This window comes from Pelobates fuscus, chromosome 4 (assembly GCF_036172605.1).
Source record: "Pelobates fuscus isolate aPelFus1 chromosome 4, aPelFus1.pri, whole genome shotgun sequence".
Classification (NCBI taxonomy): Eukaryota; Metazoa; Chordata; class Amphibia; order Anura; family Pelobatidae; genus Pelobates; species Pelobates fuscus.
In genome coordinates this window covers 155,633,681-155,655,043 of record NC_086320.1, presented here as the reverse complement: position 1 = coordinate 155,655,043, position 21,363 = coordinate 155,633,681, and the positions used below count along the sequence as shown (strand labels likewise).

The following is a 21,363-nucleotide window of genomic DNA, read 5'->3' as shown; positions in this document are numbered from 1 at the left end:
GTGTGTAGAATAGAATAGAGGTGTAGTTTAAAATAGGTGAGGCATATTCTAGTGCATTATTAATGGGGTTTCAGAGTGATTAAGAATATTTTCGATAAGAAGAAATCAAGTCCCAATTTTCTTTGTCCATCAGTTAGTGCATCAACTATCTTCAAACACTTAAACATGCATAATGTACCTAAAATGAAACACAGTAAAAAGTCTAGTTTTAACACAATATTGTAAAAATAAAATAAAAAACGAATAATACCACCCTTCTATTTAAAAAAAAATAAATACAAAAAAATTACATTAAAGGGACACTATAGGCACTATAACCCAGGGCCAGTGCAAGGAATTATGCCGCCCTAGGCAAAGGTCCATTTTGCCGCCCCCTCATTAGATAGTTCTACAGGTTTATTCCATAGACTCCAAAAGGAAACATTTCACTGATTTCTTTTAACAATTTAGTAGATATACCCCAAAAGATTTTTTTTTTTTTAAAGCCGTCCAATCAGAGGCTTCTCACTAAGAAGCCTCAGTTCTGGTGCTGTAGTTGTGCGCATGCACACTTAAACACAGCTTTCCCATGTTTCCGTTGTTCAGCTCATTGAGAAACTGTGAAAGGCAGGTGCATGTTAGTACAGCACATCTGCCTCTTGTTAGCTCTGTGGAGCTAAAGGAAGTGGAAGAAAACCTTCCTAGCTTTGTGACACACAGGGAGATGTTTTGAACCCAATTATAAAAGGTCCAATTGCTATTGAAATCAGCAATTTTATAAACGGTCATGAAAATGACAAACTACAGACATAAAGCACTCTCTCCTCTCTCTTAGCAAACTGCCTTATACATACACACACACTCACAAAAAACTGCCTTATACATATATGCACACAAAATGCCCAATACACACACACAAACTGCCCAATACATACACCAAAACATACTCACAAACTCTTCCTAATACACACACACTGCCTAATACATACACATGTTGCCTCTCACACACACACACACACACAGACGGCTTTATAGCTACATACTCACAAACTGCCTAGTAAGTAAATGGAAAAATATGATTATTACATACATGTAATACATACACCAACAAACAAACGTATACTCACACACTTGGCCTAGAGGAAGCCAAGTATCTAGGTTATTCGATTAGGAGAGGGTTAGTCAAACCACAACTTGGGAAAGTTGAAGCAATATGAAATTAGCCTTGACCTGTGACTTAGAAACAGGTTAGGACATTCCTTGGTCTTATTGGCCATTACAGGAGATTTATCTCCAATTTTGCCACCATAGCGAGTCCCTTAACTGACCTCACAAAAGCCCCTATCATGGTGAAATGGTCACCAGAAGCTGACCAGGCATTTCAATGTCTCAAGGAAGCCATGTGCATTCAACCTGTGTTGGTTACACCCAATTATTCCAAGGAATTTATCCTACAAACAGATGCATCTGATGTAGGACTTGGAGCAGTACTGTCACAGGAAAGTCAAGATGAAGAGCACCCAATTATGTACCTGAGCAGAAATAATTATTCAACAGTCTAGAAGGAGTTGTGATGTAATTCCAGTAAAATACAAGTTTAGCAGGCTAAGATTGCCACAAGGCATATGTATGTATATGTGTTTGTAGTATCAGTTGGTTAATTACACGTAGCTAAGATACTGTCATCACTGTACTGACCAGGTGCAGGAATGTAAGAACTGGAATTACGCGTCCCTCTCCTTTGTATCAGATGAGCCACGTGGTTAGACCGGATGGATGAGTTTAGACTCTATTCATTAAATAGGTTAAGGGTATGTGTGGGTGTAGTTAATTGTGGGAGGAGCTACAGTGCTATATAAGGAATGTACTCTATGTATTCAGTACTCAGACTTTGCTGTATTTTGGTGACGCTAGTCCCTCTGAGTCCCGATCGGTGATCCAATAAAGAATCTCTTCCTTCCTGAAGAAACCTGTGTCCATCTCTCTGTGCTTGGCTTCCGTCAGTTTCTCCGGTATCATTTGGTGCATTGGCCGGGAAGCTCATCGTTCAACGGTAGCTGAGAGGCAGAGGCGTGAGACGGTCTATCTTTGCCCACGTTCTCTACGGCTGCACCCCTGAACTTCTGCGTGGACCTCCCTTCGTCTCGGCGCCACTGGTCTGTTGTCCAGGAGATCATCGGCCTCTACGTGAGAAGTGCTGGGGTGTCCCCGTCGATGAGTGTGAACTCAGGTTCAGGAACGAGGAGGTAAGATAACTGCTGTTTTAGACGGCAGGACCCGCTAGGGGTATACCGATTGTGCGGTAGGCCCAAAGGGGTTTTTGAATCTGTATCTGCCCCCTCTGTCGGAGGGAAGGAGCGAAGGCGCACCGCTCGATCGAACGCTCTTTAGTCAGACCGTTTGATTTGGTTAGTCAGGCGGGGTCCTGGTGTAAGATAGCCCTAGCCGGACACCGGTGTCTTGTCTAGACTAGCGTTCTAGGGTGTATATTACGTTCGCTAGGTCGGAGGGACCGGGAGACTAAGCGGCGCCTGTGTAAATTCGGTTCGCTAGTTCTCATCCTATCTGGGCTAAGTGGGAAGGCGTGTAAATTTGGAACCCACTAGACTTTTGATAGTACGACTAAGAGGCGCCTGTGTAAATTCGGATCTCTAGCTCGTTGTATAGTGCGACTAAGAGGCGCCTGTGTAAATTCGGATCTCTAGCTCGCTATGTATATGTGGTGATTGGGCAGTGTGGCTAACCAAAACGGGTGTATATAGTTTTAGGTAGTCCATTCAAGGTACTGGCCAATAGTTTAGTTGGGAATTGTAAATGTGTTAACGATTGTTTTAGTAAAGTGTATATCTTGTTAGATAGCGCGAGCTCAGCCGTCTAGCGAGAGTGTTAATAGTGTGTTGCTGTATTATAGTGCACGGTACCATAACCCTGTATATTTACTGACATTGTATAATAAGTACTAATCATTGTCGTCCATTGCATGTTTTAACACCATAACCACTAATAATTGTATTGTGACCTTAACTTGTGCTTTGACCTATGCTAACCGTACTGTAACCGCTATTTGTAAAAGACGATGTTACTGGGTGTGTTATAGACGGGTAATTCGTATATAGAGAATTATAGCGTGGGTGACTGTGTAGTTACGCCAAAGGGCATAATATTGATTATATAGTGACTGGTGTAGCAGCTGTGTGTGTACGGGAATTCCCTGAGTGTTTATTGTTATGGTGTACGTTTCACTTGGTAACCATACCACGTGGTGCTGTTGCCAGAGGAAACGGGTGTGACTGTTGAATAGTACGCGTGTATAGTAATCGTTGTCGACGACGTTCCACTGTTAAATATGGGCGCGTCGCAGTCAACGATTCCGGATCCCTTAGGATGTATGGTTAAGAATTTTAAAAAGGGATTCAAAGTTTGTGATTTTGGGGTTAAGATGTCCCCTGTACGTTTGGTCACTTTGTGCACTAGGGAGTGGCCTACTTTGGTTGCGGCATGGCCGCCACGTGGCAGTTTGGATCCAACTCTGGTACAGCGCTTACACGTGGCTGTATCAGGTAGGCCTGAACTTTACGGCCAGTTTCCTTATATTGATTGTTGGAGACAGGCCGTAAATGACTCGCCAAAATGGCTCCGGACATGCCACGAGGAACAGTGTCGCCTCATGGTAGCTAGGACTTGTTCGTCCACTAGGGCTGGTGTTAGGCCCATTTTGGACACGCCCCCTGAGTCCGAGATCCCTTTGCCGCCCCCTTACTTTCCGGTAAGAGGAAGTGACGCAAATACAGGAAGTCCTGTAACCCTTCCCTCATTACCCTCATCCACTTCCGCTTCCTCCTCCAGTACAGGATCCACCCCCCCTCGTACTAAATCTCCCCTTCCGGAACCAGAACCCACCCCCATTAGAAACGAATATCCTGATTTGGCGCCACTTCAGACTTCCGGTCAAGCTTCATCTAGCTCGGCCCGAAGTGTTCTATTCACTACCTTTTCCCAAAACCAACCTCCCACATCCCCATACCCTATATCTCCCCGACCGGAACCCATGACTGACGCTTCCCTACGTAGCCCCATCCAAACCCGACAGTTGACTGGTGCCCAACAATTAAAGCACTATCAGATGCCTCTTCGCTTAAATCCCGGGTCAGCTTATATCGATGCCGCAGGTCAAATGGCACACGCTGACCCTGTCTTCGTATATGTCCCTTTCACCACTACCGACCTTTTAAACTGGAAGACCCATAATTCCTCGTATACTGAGAAACCACAAGCCATGACTGATCTGTTCACCTCAATAGTACAGACACATAATCCGACATGGGCTGATTGCCAGCAGTTATTAATGACTTTATTTAACAATGAGGAAAGGACAAGAATAAATCAAGCAGCCATTAAAGCATTAGAGGATAGAGCCCGTGCTTTGAACCAAGCTAATCCAGCAGCATGGGCCGCAACACATTATCCCAACACTGATCCCGATTGGAACGTAAATGGTGCTGATATGGTTCAACTCAGAGCCTATAGAGACGCTATAATTGCTGGCATGAAAGCCGGAGGAAAGAAAGCCATTAACATGTCGAAGACAGTTGAGGTGATCCAGAAAAGCGATGAAGCGCCCAGTGTCTTTTATGACCGATTATTGGAGGCGTACCGCTTGTACACCCCCTTTAATCCGGAAGACGCAGACAATTCCCGAATGGTTAACTCCGCCTTTGTCAGCCAAGCTTACGGAGATATTAAGCGCAAGCTACAAAAGTTAGAAGGGTTTGCAGGTATGTCAATCTCCCAACTAATGGAGGTAGCTAATAAGGTCTATATGAATAGGGAAACAGAAAGCAAGAAAGAGGAGGAGCGCAAGATGCGTAAAAAGGCTGATATGCTAGCGGTAGCGATCGCAGGCGTAGATAAACGGGGCCCAGATAGAGGCAATAATAGATGGAGTAGGGAGCCTTTGAGTAGGGATCAGTGTGCGTATTGCAAGGAAGAAGGGCATTGGAGGAACGAATGTCCGCAAAGAGAGCAGTACGAGAGAGACCAACCCAGGGCAGGCTACGGAAACTTTAGAGGCAGAGCGAGAGGTAGAGGAGGTCCCGGAGGGAATAATGGTTATAGAGGGAGTAATGGGAACAGAGGAAGTGTTAGGGAAGACAGGTATATTCCAGCAGCGCAAAGGTCTCGCGATAGAGAAGGTAGGGACTTTGTAGGATTGGCTGACACGGTCATGGAGGACTATTGATACCGACCGGGCTCCATCCCCCTTGGTCGAGCGGAGCCTATGGTCGATGTATCAATAGGGGGGAAAAGGAGTGCGTTCATGATCGACACTGGTGCTGAACATTCAGTGGTGACTAATCTAGTTGCTCCTCCATCTGGAAGGACTATTACTGTGATAGGAGCAACTGGAAGAAGTGCTGAAAGACCGGTTCTTAAAAGTCGACTCTGTACATTGGGAGGCCACGTAGTAAAACACCAATTCCTTTATATGCCTGAATGTCCAGTCCAATTGCTGGGACGTGATATGCTATCCAAATTACAAGCGCAGATTACGTTCCTACCAGATGGAACAACATCTTTAAAGTTTAATGGACCTTCAGGTATTATGACTTTATCCGTACCAAAGGAAGAAGAGTGGCGACTTTATACAGTGTTGACTAGCCAAAACCCTAGGAGTGATGAGACATTGTTTAACATACCAGGAGTTTGGGCAGAGAACAACCCACCAGGACTGGCCCGCAATATTCCACCAATAAAAATTGAACTGAAACATGGGGTTTATCCAGTGAGCCTAAGACAATATCACATTCCGCAGAAGGCTAAGAAGAACATCCAATCCTATCTGGATAAGTTCATACGGTATGGTATCCTAAAATTCTGTACTTCCCCCTGGAACACCCCATTGCTGCCTGTTCAAAAGCCCGGCACAGATGAGTATCGACCTGTGCAGGACTTAAGAGCAGTCAATGATGCGGTTGTTAGCATACATCCAGTTGTACCCAATCCATATAACCTGCTTGCTTTAATTCCGGGCGGGGCTACTTACTTCACAGTCTTAGATCTCAAAGATGCCTTCTTTTGCCTCCGAATTGCCGCAGAAAGTCAATGTATTTTCGCTTTCCAATGGGAGAACGCTGTAACGGGCTCAAAACGCCAAATGACTTGGACAAGACTGCCCCAAGGGTTTAAAAATTCACCTACCCTATTTGGTTCAGCCCTAAGTCAAGATCTATTGGATTTCGAGTCCATCCCAGGAGAGTGTGTATTGTTACAATATGTAGATGACTTGTTGATAGCAGCAGTTACAAAAGAAATCTGTCAGCAAGCAACGCACGATCTACTACACATTCTCTGGAAGGCAGGATACAAGGTGTCTAGAAAGAAGGCTCAGTTGTGTTTGCCAACTGTCAAGTATCTAGGATTCCATATCTCTGAAGGTCAAAGAATTATGGGGCCAGAGAGAAAAGAGGCTGTCTGCCAAATACCAATACCCAAGAATAGAAGACAAGTGCGAGAATTCTTGGGGGCAGCAGGCTTCTGTAGGATATGGATTCCCAGTTATGCGATACTAGCAAAACCTCTGTACGCAGCTATCAAAGGTACAGAGCACGACCCCTTCCTATGGACCCAAGAACAGCAAACGGCATTTGAAGATGTGAAGAAGGCTTTGATGAGTGCCCCAGCATTAGGTCTACCTGATCACACACGACCATTCTACCTGTATGTACACGAGCAAAGAAGAATGGCTGTGGGAGTATTGACACAGTACTTGGGATCATGGCAAAGACCTGTTGCCTACATGTCTAAACAATTGGATGCAGTGGCCAGCGGACTTCCACCTTGTCTAAGAGCCGTAGCTGCAGCCGCCCTGCTAGTAGCTGAAGCCGATAAACTCACTCTGGGTCAAGAACTTTATGTACGAGTCCCACATGCAGTACAGACGTTGTTGGATTACAAAGGAAATCATTGGTTTAGTAATAGCCGTATGACCAAGTATCAAGCAATGTTGTGTGAAAACCCAAGAGTGCATTTAGAGACTGTAAACACCTTAAATCCAGCTACCCTTTTGCCACAACCTACTGAAAGTCAACATGATTGTTTGGAAGTAATGGATGAAGTATTCTCAAGTAGACCAGATCTTCGTGATTTTCCCATCCAGAACCCCGATGTTCAATATTACACCGACGGCAGTAGTTATGTGAAAGAAGGGATCCGCTATGCAGGATATGCAGTGACAACAATAGACAAGGTGATAGAAGCTCGGCCACTGGCGAAAGGAACATCAGCACAAAAGGCAGAATTAATAGCACTAACACGAGCGTTACAATTGGCTGAAGGTTTAAGAGTAAATATCTATACGGACTCTAAGTATGCGTTTTTAACCACTCATGCCCACGGAGCTTTGTATAAAGAAAGAGGACTACTGAATTCAGAAGGCAAAGAAATCAAGTACGCAGCTGAAATCCTACAACTATTGGAAGCAGTGTGGGAGCCGAAAGAAGTCGGTATCATACATTGTCGAGCGCATCTGAGAGGAGATGGTGATGTAACCAATGGAAATCGGATGGCAGATAGTGCAGCTAAGCGTGCTGCTGAATCAGGAAGACAGGAGTATGTAGGGCATATAGCTGCTCTTATACCAACTCCACTGTCCCAATGGACTCCAGTTTATACAGCTCAAGAAGAGGAGTGGTTAAAGACTGAACCGGGAAAGTATCTGGAGAACAAGTGGTATCAGCTAGAAGATGGAAGAATAGTTATACCAGCATCGCTAGCGGTAGAAATTGTCCAAAATTATCACAACGGGACACATTCTGGGAGAGACAGTACTGAAGAATCTCTTAGAAAACATTTCTACATACCAAGATTGTCCAACTTGACTCAGGCCATTGTACGCAGATGTGTAACGTGTGCTAAGAATAATGCAAGACAAGGACCAGTAAAGCCACCAGGAGTTCAGTTTATGGGGGGACTCCCCATGTCCGATCTACAAATAGACTTTACAGTGATGCCTAAATCGGGTGGACATCGTTACCTGCTGGTAATTGTGTGCACCTATTCAGGCTGGGTAGAAGCATGTCCTACTCGTACAGAGAAAGCAGGAGAAGTTGTGAGATTCCTGCTACGAGAAATAATACCCCGATATGGACTACCCTGTTCTATAGGATCGGACAATGGTCCAGCTTTTGTTCACCAGTGCCTACAACAACTGACTCATATGCTTGGTATAAAGTGGAGGCTTCATACTGCATATAGACCCCAGAGTTCTGGTAAGGTAGAGAGAATGAATAGAACTATAAAGAACCAGTTGGCTAAAATGTGTCAGGAAACCCAACTTAAGTGGAACGTTCTCTTACCCATAGCTTTATTGCGAATCCGCAGTACCCCTACCAGAAGGATGGGCCTCTCTCCTTTTGAAATCATGTATGGGCGACCACCTCCCGTACTTGGTAACTTAAGGGGGGACTTGAGTCAGTTGGGAGAAGGAATTACCCGGCAGCAGGTTGTAGAGTTGGGTAAGACTATGGAGGAGGTACAGAAATGGGTACAAGATAGATTACCTGTGAATATTTATCCCCCTGTTCATAGTTATCATCCAGGAGACCAAGTGTGGATTAAAGAGTGGAATACTGTACCGTTAGGGCCCAAGTGGAGAGGTCCTTATGTTGTTCTCTTGTCTACCCCTACAGCAATAAAAGTAGCAGAAGTGACTCCGTGGATACATCACTCCAGGGTTAAACCAGCAGCAGTCGATTCTTGGCAAGTTACAGCAGATCCAGAGAATCCCTGCAAGATCCGGTTAAAACGCACTACTCAGTCGGAGTAACGAGGAATTATTGTGGATTACAAATTTTATTGTTACAGGTGTGAGTGAGAAGGCCATAATAAAGCCTGTCCGCTTACCATCACATAGTGTATAAGCCAGGAAAGTCTCGAAGGGACACCTGTGAAGATGAGCAGAACTCCATTCCCTGCAGCCCCTCACATCCTGGAAGCTGAGGCGCCATCGCACGGACGAAGACTGAGGATGACGGCGAAAGATGTGCTTTTGATAGTGTTTATTGATATGTGTTTTTATATTCAGGAAGGTAGAGGTACCGACACTCCTAGCTGTGAGGTATGCATTAAGACTACGAGAACAGGTAACCATATTTCCCAAACCCTAATTTGGCATTCACAATACGAGTGTAAAGGAGATGTATCGAGATGTAGATACTTAAATATAGATTATAGTGTGTGCCATTTAGGAGTAGGAGAACCTAAGTGCTTCAGTCCGGAGTATCAACCTCGTACAATTTGGTTGACTCTCAGGAATGGAGATCCTCAGGGGACCCTAATTAATAAAACGGTGTTAGAATCCGTACATTCTTCGGGTGTTCTGCTATTTGATGCGTGTAAAGCGATATCGAGTGGTAGAAAGCCGTGGAATGTATGTGGGGATCTTAGATGGGAGAGGACGTATGGGTCTAACGATAAATATATTTGTCCCAGTAGCAAAAATAAATATGTAAGTCCTAGATGCCCAAATAGAGATTATAACTTTTGCCCATATTGGTCTTGTGTGGGGTGGGCAACTTGGGGACAGACAGTAGACAAAGACATGATAGTGACTAAGTTGCCGACTAGCCCTTATTGTAAGTCTATGGAATGCAACCCAGTCCATATACTCATTAATAACCCCGACAAGTTCTTAGATAAGTATGGAAATTTATTTGGGTTTCAAATATACGGGACGGGTTTAGATCCTGGGACATTATTGTTTATAGGAATAGAGACTGATACGGTATCCTCCCAGACTCATCAAGTATACCATTCCTTTTACGAAGAGATGAGTATAGATAATAAGATCCCCCATAATGCTAAAAACCTGTTCATTGATCTAGCTGAAAGTATTGCCGGTAGTCTTAATGTTACCAACTGCTATGTGTGTGGAGGTACTAACATGGGAGACCAATGGCCTTGGGAAGCAAAGGAGGTAATGTCCGGTTCTGAGGCAGTTGACCAATTAATATCTTCACAAGCCGATTATCAGATGAGTGTTAGAGGTAAATCTGAGTGGAGATTAAAGACCTCCATCATAGGTTATGTTTGCATAGCAAGGAAAGGAATGATGTATAATACTTCTGTAGGAGAATTAACTTGTCTAGGGCAAAAAGCTTATGATGATGATACAAAGAATACAACTTGGTGGTCGGCTTCAAATGTCTCAGAACCATCTAACCCGTTTGCTAGATATGCCAATTTAAAGGATGTGTGGTTTGATCTATCCATCACATCTACTTGGAGAGCCCCAGCAAATTTGTACTGGATCTGTGGTAAGAAAGCCTATTCGGAGCTGCCACAGGACTGGGAAGGGGCATGTGTGTTGGGTATGCTCAAACCATCCTTCTTCTTGTTACCGATTGAAACAGGTGAGACTTTAGGTGTTAAAGTGTATGATGTGAATCATAGGAAGAAAAGGGGACCCATAGAGATAGGCGCCTGGGAAGATGATGAATGGCCTCCCCAGCGTATCATAGATTATTATGGGCCAGCCACGTGGGCTGAGGATGGTACCTTTGGTTATAGAACCCCTATTTATATGCTCAACCGTATTATAAGATTACAGGCGGTGGTTGAGATTATCACAAATGAGACATCACAAGCGCTCAATCTTCTAGCGAAGCATAACACCAGGATGAGGACAGCAGTCTACCAAAATAGATTAGCCTTGGATTACCTTTTGGCAGTAGAGGGAGGTGTATGTGGGAAGTTTAACCTAAGTAATTGCTGTCTTCAAATAGATGACGAAGGGCAAGCAATAGCTGAGCTTACTAGCCATATGGTTAAACTAGCGCATGTGCCTACTCAGGTATGGAAAGGGTACAATCCAAGTAGTTGGTTTGGTAGCTGGTATGAGTGGTTTGGAGGGCTTAAGGCAGTGGTAGGTGGAGTCCTACTAATTTTAATGTTGTGTCTACTCCTGCCGTGTCTTATACCCTTAGTAGTTAGGTCTGTGCAAAGCCTGATAGGAACTATAGCAGAGAGGAAGGCTGCTGCACAGATAATGGCCATATATAAGTATAAGGCTTTAGATCAGGGAGAAACTATGCAGGAAGATGAGTGTTGAAAAGATTCACATCATAAGAAAAGTCTGGTCTGGTTCATGGTAACCTGAGGTATATGCAAACCAAGGTTAAGTGATGCCTCAAGTAATTGTGAAATATCAGAGGCATCAAAGGGGGGAATGTGATGTAATTCCAGTAAAATACAAGTTTAGCAGGCTAAGATTGCCACAAGGCATATGTATGTATATGTGTTTGTAGTATCAGTTGGTTAATTACACGTAGCTAAGATACTGTCATCACTGTACTGACCAGGTGCAGGAATGTAAGAACTGGAATTACGCGTCCCTCTCCTTTGTATCAGATGAGCCACGTGGTTAGACCGGATGGATGAGTTTAGACTCTATTCATTAAATAGGTTAAGGGTATGTGTGGGTGTAGTTAATTGTGGGAGGAGCTACAGTGCTATATAAGGAATGTACTCTATGTATTCAGTACTCAGACTTTGCTGTATTTTGGTGACGCTAGTCCCTCTGAGTCCCGATCGGTGATCCAATAAAGAATCTCTTCCTTCCTGAAGAAACCTGTGTCCATCTCTCTGTGCTTGGCTTCCGTCAGTTTCTCCGGTATCAGAGTGTCTAGCTATTAAGTGGGCTGTGGAAACTCAAGTACTACTTGGGCAGGAAATTCAAGTTGGTGACAGATCATGCACCACTTACTTGGATGAGTCAAAATAAAGAAAACAATAGTAGAGTTACTCACTGGTTCCTTAGTTTACAACCCTATCCTTTTACAGTAGAGCACAGGATGGCTCTAAACAAGGAAATGCTGATGGCCTTTCACGAAAACATACCCTTATGACAATGGTCGCTCACCCCACTAAGTTTGAGCTGGGGGGGCAGGAGGGGAGAGAATGTGTAACAGAGTGCAAAGCATCGTTATGGATGGAGTGTATATCTCTTCAAAAGTATTGGAATATGTGAATTAATAGCCCCAGAAAGAAGGTCTGTCTGTTTTAGTCACAGCAATTTTTTAAATTTAATATGGATTCCTGGGGTGAAGCATTTGGAGTGAAGAGAGGGACAGTGCTCCATTCCACAGTTTATATACAGTACAGCAGGTGAGCAATCCAGTCCAGGAGTTCTAGATCACCCAGATGGTTGCTCACCTATTGGCAATGGTTAGCACAAGACTGCTATAAAATGTCCCTGCCAGGGATTCACATGGAGAAGGACTACCAGTGTGTGAGACTGCATTTTTCTGTGCAAGAATCTTCATGTTCTGAAGGAGAAAGGAAACATTTGTTTGAAAAAGGCCTGTGCTAAAATTTGTGTTTTGTATTGTTGGAAGCGGGTAAGCCGCCCAACAGCAGTTAGAAAAAAAACAAAAAAACCTGTCAGTTAGTGCTCAGTAGAGCAAGGCTTTTCTTTTGGTTTGTTTTATTTTTGTTTAAAATTGCCAGACCTCTAAAGAAAAAGAAGGCATTTACAAGAAATACGATTTGTGTGGTGTTCCTATCATTAAGACTGTGTGGTTATATGGTCCCAGGTCACTAAATATTTATTTAGAACTTTAAAAAAAGTTCCTCTTACTTCAGGGTCAGTCTAACATCCTTCACTCTATCTTGAAATTAAATTAGAACTACTTTTTCAAATCCCATGCAAAACTGTGGTGTCTGAACATACAGTATCCGTCTCAAGTATTCCTCCCACTTACTTCACAACATTTACATATTTTGCAGTGTTACAACCTGTAATAAAATTGATTTTTTTTTGTTGTAGCATATGTCTTTCTTAGCAATTTTTGCTCTAAAGAATTACTTTTCAGCATACGAAAAGGAAAGGGCTACTGGAATAAGAGACCGAGCAGGAGTAGAAAAGCATTAAATATATTTAATACAAAACACTGCAGCCAGAAACATCAAACCATTCAGTAAAATATTCTACTTTTCTATGATAATGCAGGCTATTCTTACAGTTGATTCACTTTAAACACAATATGTTGGCCATTTAGGAATGGAATTTTTTGGTAACAAGGAATATTTTCTCATAAAAGAAATCAAGTCCCCATTGTTTTTGCCTCTCAGTAAGTGCATCAGTTTTCTTCAAACGCTTATAAATGCACAGTGAACCTAAAACAAAGCACATAGATGAGCAATCTAGCATGAAAACAACTCACAAAATGATTACTAAATAAACATGCATTTGCACTTGGTGGGTTTGGCCCATTCAGCTCCACATACTCAGCCCAGGAACTAATAGATCATGCTCTGCCCAACACCATAACCCTTGTAGAAACACTTATTTGGGAAAACACTGACCTCCCCGCCCACCTCCTCCGATGCTGCTACCCAGTGAAGTGCCTAGACTACAGAACAATATGCAGGCCTGTATTTTAGGGCTTCCAATATTTGACAGCCCAATGCAAAGCGAAAAGATGGCTTCCAAAATGCGGTTACAGCAGACTAAGTATGCCTGACTGGTCTATTACCAGGGAAAGCGATTTTTTTTTCAAAAATACCCCCAAATCTTGAAATTATTATTTGCTTTGTCTATTAGCAGAAACTCCATGGTTCAATAAAAGATACAAGAGAGTAGGGAAAGGAACTAAACATAAAAGCCACATTTAATAACTAGTGTTTACAACGCCAATAGATAGGACTTTTTTCTTTTTACTGCAACAAAAAATGCCACTTTTTCCCTCACCTGACCCGATGAACCATTCTCCACTGCTAATCATTACATCAAAACAACGTTACTATGGATGTATTTTGCTTTGGAAAGAACTTGGTAGAGGTGAAGTTTTGTTAAATACTTTTTTTTTCATTCCTAGAATATCTACACAGCCAATTACAAATGCCTAATGTATTTTTAGATAGATTGGAGTAAATAGTAAAGGTATGAACCCATCTGTTTAAAATGGGTGTGGACATGTTATTTTGTTTTTATTTATATGGAATTTAGTACCTATACTCTCAGGAATAATTGTGAGTAGCTTTAATGGACACTTTACTACCCAAATACAAAATAAATAAAAATCACTGTTTAGTAGGTATACCCCAAATGAAAACTTGCATGTATTTAATTATGCATTTAATTTCATTGGGGTTTGATCTCGTCTGCTGCCTTTATAATCTCTCTTTCAAACCCCCGCCCAGACTATCTGTGGCTATCCAATCACAGACTTCCAATGCAGCTTAATGAGAAGACTTTGCAAGACACGTGCCCTGAATAATTGCTGCCTCTTGAATTTAGCTCCACTGAGCTAACGAAACCGGGAAGTAAAATTACCTGTTGTCCGCTTGAAAGCCAAGGGGTTGTAACCAGCTTAATTGGTAAAAGTGCCAGTTTCCTTTGAAACCTGCACGTTTTGCAAAATTAAATAAAGAGGTCACACAAAGCTTTTCACCAAGCTAAAAGTTGTTTAGGGGTCTGGAGTGACCCTTTCGGTACAAATGAAGCTGAGACTACAAACGCCTCCTTCCCTAAAACAAAAATGTACATTCAGGACCGGCCCGTCCATAGGATGATGTGGCACTTGGACAGGGGCGGAACTAAAAGGGGACACTTGCATAGGCCCGGGCGCAATGAGGTAGGGGCACCGTGCGGGCCAATCTCTGTGATAGCCAAGGGTGCCCCAGAGCGGCGCCTACTCAGCAATGCAGAGTAGGCACCCGCTTACCCCAAAGGGCAGGTGCCGACTCTACCGATACACAACGTGCCGTGGGGGAGAGGGATATTCTGAAGGAGAAAGGAAACATTTATTTGAAAAAGGCCTGTGCTAAAATTTGTGTTTTGTATTGTTGGAAGCGGGTAAGCTGCCCAACAGCAGTTAGAAAAAAAAAACCTGTCAGTTAGTGGCTTTTCTTTTGGTTTGTTTTATTTTTGTTTAAAAGTCAGTGACAGTGTGTGTCTGACTGTGTCTGTCAGTAACAGTAAGTGTTTCTGCCAGTGACAGTGTGTAATCGTGTGTGTGTGTCAGTTTAAGTAAGTGTGTCTGCCAGTGCGTGTGTAAGCCAAGAGTAAGTGTGTCTGTATGTCTGTCAGTGTGTCAAATCAATAAGTGTGTGTCTGTCAAGCAAGGAGTGTGTCTCTATCAGTCTGTGAGTGTGAGTCAAGTCAGTAAGTGTGCGTTTGTCAGTATGTCTGTGCGCCTGACTGTGAGTATGTGTGTGTTTAGATACTGGTTCCCCTCCGATCGCATGTGAAACCTTTTTACCCAGGCCATCCCTGTCTTGTCTTGGCTGGCCCCACCTCCATGGCTGAGCTCATCAATATTGAGGATCTAAGCCAGGCCAATGTTTTCCCAAAGGAAAGCACTGGAAGTCTATTGCACATGCATGGAAAAATGCCCGCTGGCCCAATCAGCATCTCCTTTAGAGATGCATTGAATCAATGCCTTTCTATGGGGAATGTTCAGCATCTCCATGCAGAGCGTGGAGACACTGAATGTAGGTGATGCACACTGTAGCACTGGACTAGGAAGCATCTCTAATGGCCGTCTGAGTGACTGCCACTAGAGATGTTACTAGGCAGTAGTAATTTTCTCTGAAAAGGCAGTGTTTACATTGACAAGCCTACAGAAACAGGCTATAGACAACAGAACTACTACATTAAGCTATAATAGTTCTGGTGACTAAAGTTCCCTTTAAATCAGGGAAGCCAAATATTGTGGAACTATAGCCCCCAGATGCTATGCCAACATAAGGCTGGCGAAGCATTATGGGATTTGTAAGTCTGCCATATTGACATTTGACCTCCCTTGATACATATAGCAACTACAGTTTCCACTTGGAAGCACTTGACTTGCCATCCACATCCCCATCCAGAGTAAATCAACTCATTATTATGATCTAACACAGGGGTCATCAACCTGGTCCCTACTGCACACTAGTGTATAATTCAGGCGGGTTCTGCGTAAAAAGCCCGGTGGGCCGAGATGCGCAGGCCGGCAGGGGAGATCCTTTCAGAACAGGGGAGATCCCATGCAGAGCCAGCCTTGCTGTGAGCCCTCTTGGGCTGGTGAGGAGATCAAACATCTCCTTCACCGGACCTCTGGCACTTTGATCCAGCAAAGGGAGGGAAGGGTCTGGTAGGCTCTGTGTTCTTTCCACGAGCAGGCTGGACCACCAGGGCTTGCAGCATTATGTGCCCCCTCCCTGACAAAGGTAAGAAGAAGGGAGTGGGGGGAGACATTAAGCTGGATTTACACATCTCACACACAATATAGACCCTATTCACCCCTCACATACACACTGCATATCATCCTTCACACATTGCCCCTGTCTCTCACACACACACACACACAATGCACCCATCTCACACACACACACGCACACACACACAAAAAAAAAATAGAACAGAAAAAAAAATACATTTAAGTACATTTAAAAAAAACAAAAACATTCTTTACCATTAACAAAGATACAAATGTGGGCGGTAGGTATTAAAAGGTTGACTACACCTGAGCTAACATAATGGATGTGAGCTTGTTTTTTGTTTTTGGGGGGGTGGGAGGGCAGCATTTCATTCTTGGACCCAGGTAGCACAATGTCTTGGGCCGGCCCTGTGTACATTTATAATACAAACTGAGAGACAGGCATGCACTGCTCAGGTGTCAATCCGGTCCTTTATAAAAGTGCATAAACTTACATTAGTTATGATTCAAGTGCCAAATTATTTTTAAAGGCCTTGGAGCACTGTGGTATAGGATGATTCAGCTACTGACCCTCACAAATTCATAACTACACACACACACACCTACTCAAAGTGACTTTCACACATTAACAACATATATTAATCTCATCTCACTTACCAAGCAATTTCTCTAACTCTGCATCTGGAACATAAAATGGTGGGCCTGAAAGAGAATGCATGGCAATTAACAATCAGACTATAAACAAAAACAAAAAATAAGTAAATCTGGTGCCCACAAATGTGTGGATCATGTTTATATGTATATGTACATATATGCACTTTTAAAATATGCATGTGTTAACTGTGGCACCATGTATATTTATCAACAAGTTTGGGTAAACTAAGAACTGGGCAGGTGTGGCCGATCACCATGTCACAGTCAATTGTCGTTTCAAAATGGACGGTATATCCCTTAACATTTTAATTTGTATTTGTTTATTCTTTACAGAAAGGATAATAATTTAGAGGTCACGTGGTATGCCAATATTTTAGACACATCTGAAATATTAACATACAAGCAAAAGTAACTGTGTTACCTAACACTGTATTACAGTAGGTGTAATACATCAAGCCCCTCCCCCCCCCCCCCCCCCCCACCTTTAACCCCCTAAAAAAGTACTAATACTTCCTGTGAAATGCTATTGCAGCATTTACTGGGGTGAACAAAGCAGCAGAGGTAAGTTAAAAGAAAACCAATTTGCATGCTTTCACATGTGTGCTCAGCACAGCATGCAGGTTAAAATATATTCTATGAAGAAAAAATATATATAAATAAAAATAAAGTTTAGAACAAGCAATGGCTAACTTCTAACTTTTAGATGTGAATGCTGATCTTTGAATATTAGTAGTAATGCAGATTCCTAAAAATACCAGCAGAATGTGAAAAAAAATATCTGTAAGCAGGCATGATACCATATAGAGTGGTAGAGTTACCCTGGAGTATGCAGAGGTTTTTAAGCTACTCCTCTTTATTCATTGACCTTAAGATCTCCTCCATGTTTGTTAGAATGTGTGAATAAAATTTCAAATTCATGACCTAGGGAAATAATGTTTGCTAGAGTATTTTGCTTCTCTACTGACCGACTTTTCAGTCTTAACCAAAAAGGAAGGCAAGTAGTAAAGATTTAGAAAATTGCATCACAAACTGGCTCAGACATGGCAACAGTAGGGCAAACACTGCAAATGAAAATGAGAAACAGAATCACAGTTTAATTTCTGATCTTCTCTCTAAGCTTTATTTATGTGGAATATCAATTATGCTTGAAAAAGGGCTAAGATGAAGGGACCCACTTGCAGGATAAAGGGGAATTCATTTCTACATTTAGTTTGATATCTCACTCCTCTAAAATACATGTTAAACATAGGGACAAGTAAATAAAGCATTACAAGTCCTCGGAAAGGTATTTTGCTATAAACTTTTTGCAGGATCTACTTTGTCCACATCTATTGAAAGGAGCACAGTGTCAATGTATGCCTGTGTCAAAAGCTTACATATGCAAAATAATGAATAAGACTTCACCCCCAGTCATTTTTGCAGTTTTAATGTGGGTTAAAGTTAAAAATATAAAACATATATTCCATCAACAAAAATCCATTGACATCGTTGCTTACCCGTATGCAATTTTGGATTATATTCAAGAGTAATCAGAAGGTAACGACAATCTTTATCCATTAATGAAATCATCGCATTGGCATAACTGCATGTAAAATAACAAATGTAAAGAATGCACGTTATTCTATATGAAAAACACACATTGCAAGTTAAAGCACCAATCTAAAGGAAAACTTAGTAACAAATAAACCGCCATATTAATCGAACAGCAGATAATGTATGATTACTGTAAAACATGACACCAAATACTCGCAGATTTCTATATGTATGTACACCTAATATATTTGTATTGTTAGCTTTTATACAGCACTTTATAATTATAGAAAAGGGATATTTAAGGGGTGAAGAAGTCCCTGTTAAAACAGATTTACAATCTAAGAGGATTTGAGGTAGTACATAGTAGGATATATATCACCAGGTTTCTGGCCCAAGGACACATACTGGTAAAATTGTCTGATCAGGATAATAAGCATACAAAAGGTAAGATGCCAATACTAGGAATTAGCAGGGAAGTTGCATTGCTATATGATGTTTCAGAGAAATGGCGATGTTTATATTTCCAAGAGAACATGCCTCTAATGACTGTCAGACTGGAAATTGAAGTTTGCTAGACAAATCACAAGGAAAGGTGTCAGCAGCCTATGGCATGCAAGGTACTTCCCCCTTTTAACCAGAGGTAAGGGGGGAGCACGGGACTTAACAGCTAGATATACCAATAGTGTCTGGAATACAAAATTGTATTCCTGAAACTATATAGTGTTCCTTTATATTATAATAGCATTCTAATATCAAAAAAATGAATAATAGCTCAGCAAGCTTAGCAAAATATTACAATACTGATATTTTTATGCTGTGAACATTTATTTACAAGGTCACTAACTAAAGTGATAATTGTCAGGAATTCAAATTCAATTTCAAATTTAAAGCCAAAATAGCAACACTTAAAAACTCCAAGTCCGTTATGCTTCTGCATACATTTATAGGCTGGAAAGAGACAAGCGTCCATCAAGTTCAGCCTTCCTCACATCTGTTTTTTGTGATTGATTCAAAAGAAGGCAAAAAAAACAAAACTGTTTGATGCACTTTCTGCAACAAACTAGGATTTTAATTTTAGCTATTTCAAAAGGAAGAGCTACCACTGTAAAATGTTGTCATTTCCACCAGCCGTCACTAGTGACAGGTGTAGGGAAAAAGATAATGCATCTTTGCAGGATCCTCCAAAGAACTCAGTATTACACTCTTGCGGATGTGAGATGAAGCATCAGAAGCGGAGAAGGAAAAGGCAGGAAGAAAACAGCTCCGGCCACATTGGACAGATTCAGGTAAGTAAAACTTACCTTCTCCTGCACCCTGCGTCTGCCAGACACCAAGCTAAGCAGTCACCATCATGGATCTTTGAAAAATTAGCAAAGACTCCAGATGTGAGAGAGCCACTTGAGTCTAGTTTTTTTTCTTAAATTTTTGTTTTACACATTGCTTATAAAATTGTTCATGTGGAAGAATTCCCCAACTCTGTTATAATCCCAAACTGGCTAGTTTATCTCCCGCTTTGCATTTCAGATGTTAATTCACTACAATTCAGAGTTTATTGACAGTCCTTATTAATGTGAACTAATCTAGTCAAAAATATCCAACAAATGTGACTGTATTAGATATATTAGAAGCACATAATTTATCATTTCACAATTTTAGAATAAAAAAAAAGTTGTTGTGATTCTTTGATAAAGCGGATAGTTACCTTACCTCTAGTGCCTGGAAATAAGATATGATTTCACAATATAAAAAAAAAAAACAGAAATTACTAACCGTTCTCTATCAATCGGATTCATGGCTACCATGCTACCTCGATCCCAGATGCCATCAAACTTGCCCACAATTGATCTAGGAACAACAAAATCATAATTTTAAAAAAAAACATCGTTTTTTAAAATTGCACAGTTAAAGGGACACTTAAAGTACGTTAAACACCTTATTGTAGATATTATAGCATAAGAAAGCCGTCCCTTAAAAACATTTTAAATAATTATCAATCCAATGAGTTTTATCTTTATTTTCCCATTACGGATAGCCCAAACTAAGATCTTGTGACTGACGTCATATGGGGAACGATAGCTTCCCCACTCAGTAGTTCACGCACATGGACAGTGAACACATTATCAACAGTCAAGTAAATCTCTTTCACTTGCAAGACTTACATATACACAGTTTGGTTCCAAATTTCCATGGCTGGTTCCCAGGGGTGACAAATGACAGGGGGCACAGAGCACCCCCTTGTTGCCAGAGCAGGTACCTCCTCACCAGTGGTGACTGTCACTTGGCAAGTGCATTCTCTGCAGATACAGACTTTGCAAGTGGTGGGGGAGCTGCTGATATCAGTCTAAGCTCTTACTGGACAGCTCCATCGCCACTCTTGTACTAAAGCTGGGAACCAATATGTAACATCATCCCAGCCTGGGTGTTTGTACAGAGCTGCAGGAAGCTGTGGAATCAGTGCACAGACTGATCAGATAAGAAAACTTGTGGACACCAGGAATGATGAGCCAAATACAAATCAAATGTGCGTGCAGGTGTATATGTGTCTGTGTATGAATGTGAGTGTATATGAATGAGTGTATGAATCGGAGCATTTGTATATGAATATGAGTGTGTGTGCTTACATGAATGTTACCTTATTGTATGAATGTTTGTGTGTGTGTAAATAAATATGAGTTTGTTTGTATTTTCCAGAACAGGTGAGAGGGGCATTGCAGAGAGACAAAAAAAACAAACAAACAAAAAAAAAAAAACTGTTCATAAACACAAAATGCTTTACACCAAACATGTCAGCAAACCAGGATGTGTTCTTTTAATGTGTCTACTTCAGATAGACTTGTATAGTAGGAGAGTAGGACAGAGCTAAATGTTATTCACTTCACTCGCAAACACAGTTAATACTTACTCATTTAGATCAAATAAATTGCAGCAATACAATGAAATATTTCCAGACACGCTCTGCAATAAACAGAGAGGGCAATGTAAGATTTATTACACAAGC

The 21,363-nt window shown here is 41.8% G+C and overlaps 1 protein-coding gene across 5 annotated transcripts in view; it reads right to left on the bottom strand.

Moving 5' to 3' along the window:
* The window catches only part of TPMT (thiopurine S-methyltransferase), a 57,948-nt gene that overhangs the window by 5,423 nt on the left and 31,162 nt on the right, over positions 1-21,363 (bottom strand). For 3 of the 5 annotated variants that reach the window (XM_063450508.1, XM_063450507.1, XM_063450509.1), the window contains exons 5-9: positions 21,268-21,320; positions 20,136-20,210; positions 18,329-18,414; positions 16,836-16,880; positions 12,889-13,152 (exon numbers count right to left, since the gene is read on the bottom strand). In XM_063450508.1, the coding sequence (XP_063306578.1) occupies positions 13,031-13,152; positions 16,836-16,880; positions 18,329-18,414; positions 20,136-20,210; positions 21,268-21,320 (381 nt within the window). In that variant the 3' untranslated portion in view covers positions 12,889-13,030. Of the gene's footprint in view, positions 1-33; positions 179-12,888; positions 13,153-16,835; positions 16,881-18,328; positions 18,415-20,135; positions 20,211-21,267; positions 21,321-21,363 lie in introns of those variants that run through there. The other 2 variants (XM_063450510.1, XM_063450511.1) reach the window with 2 other exon arrangements.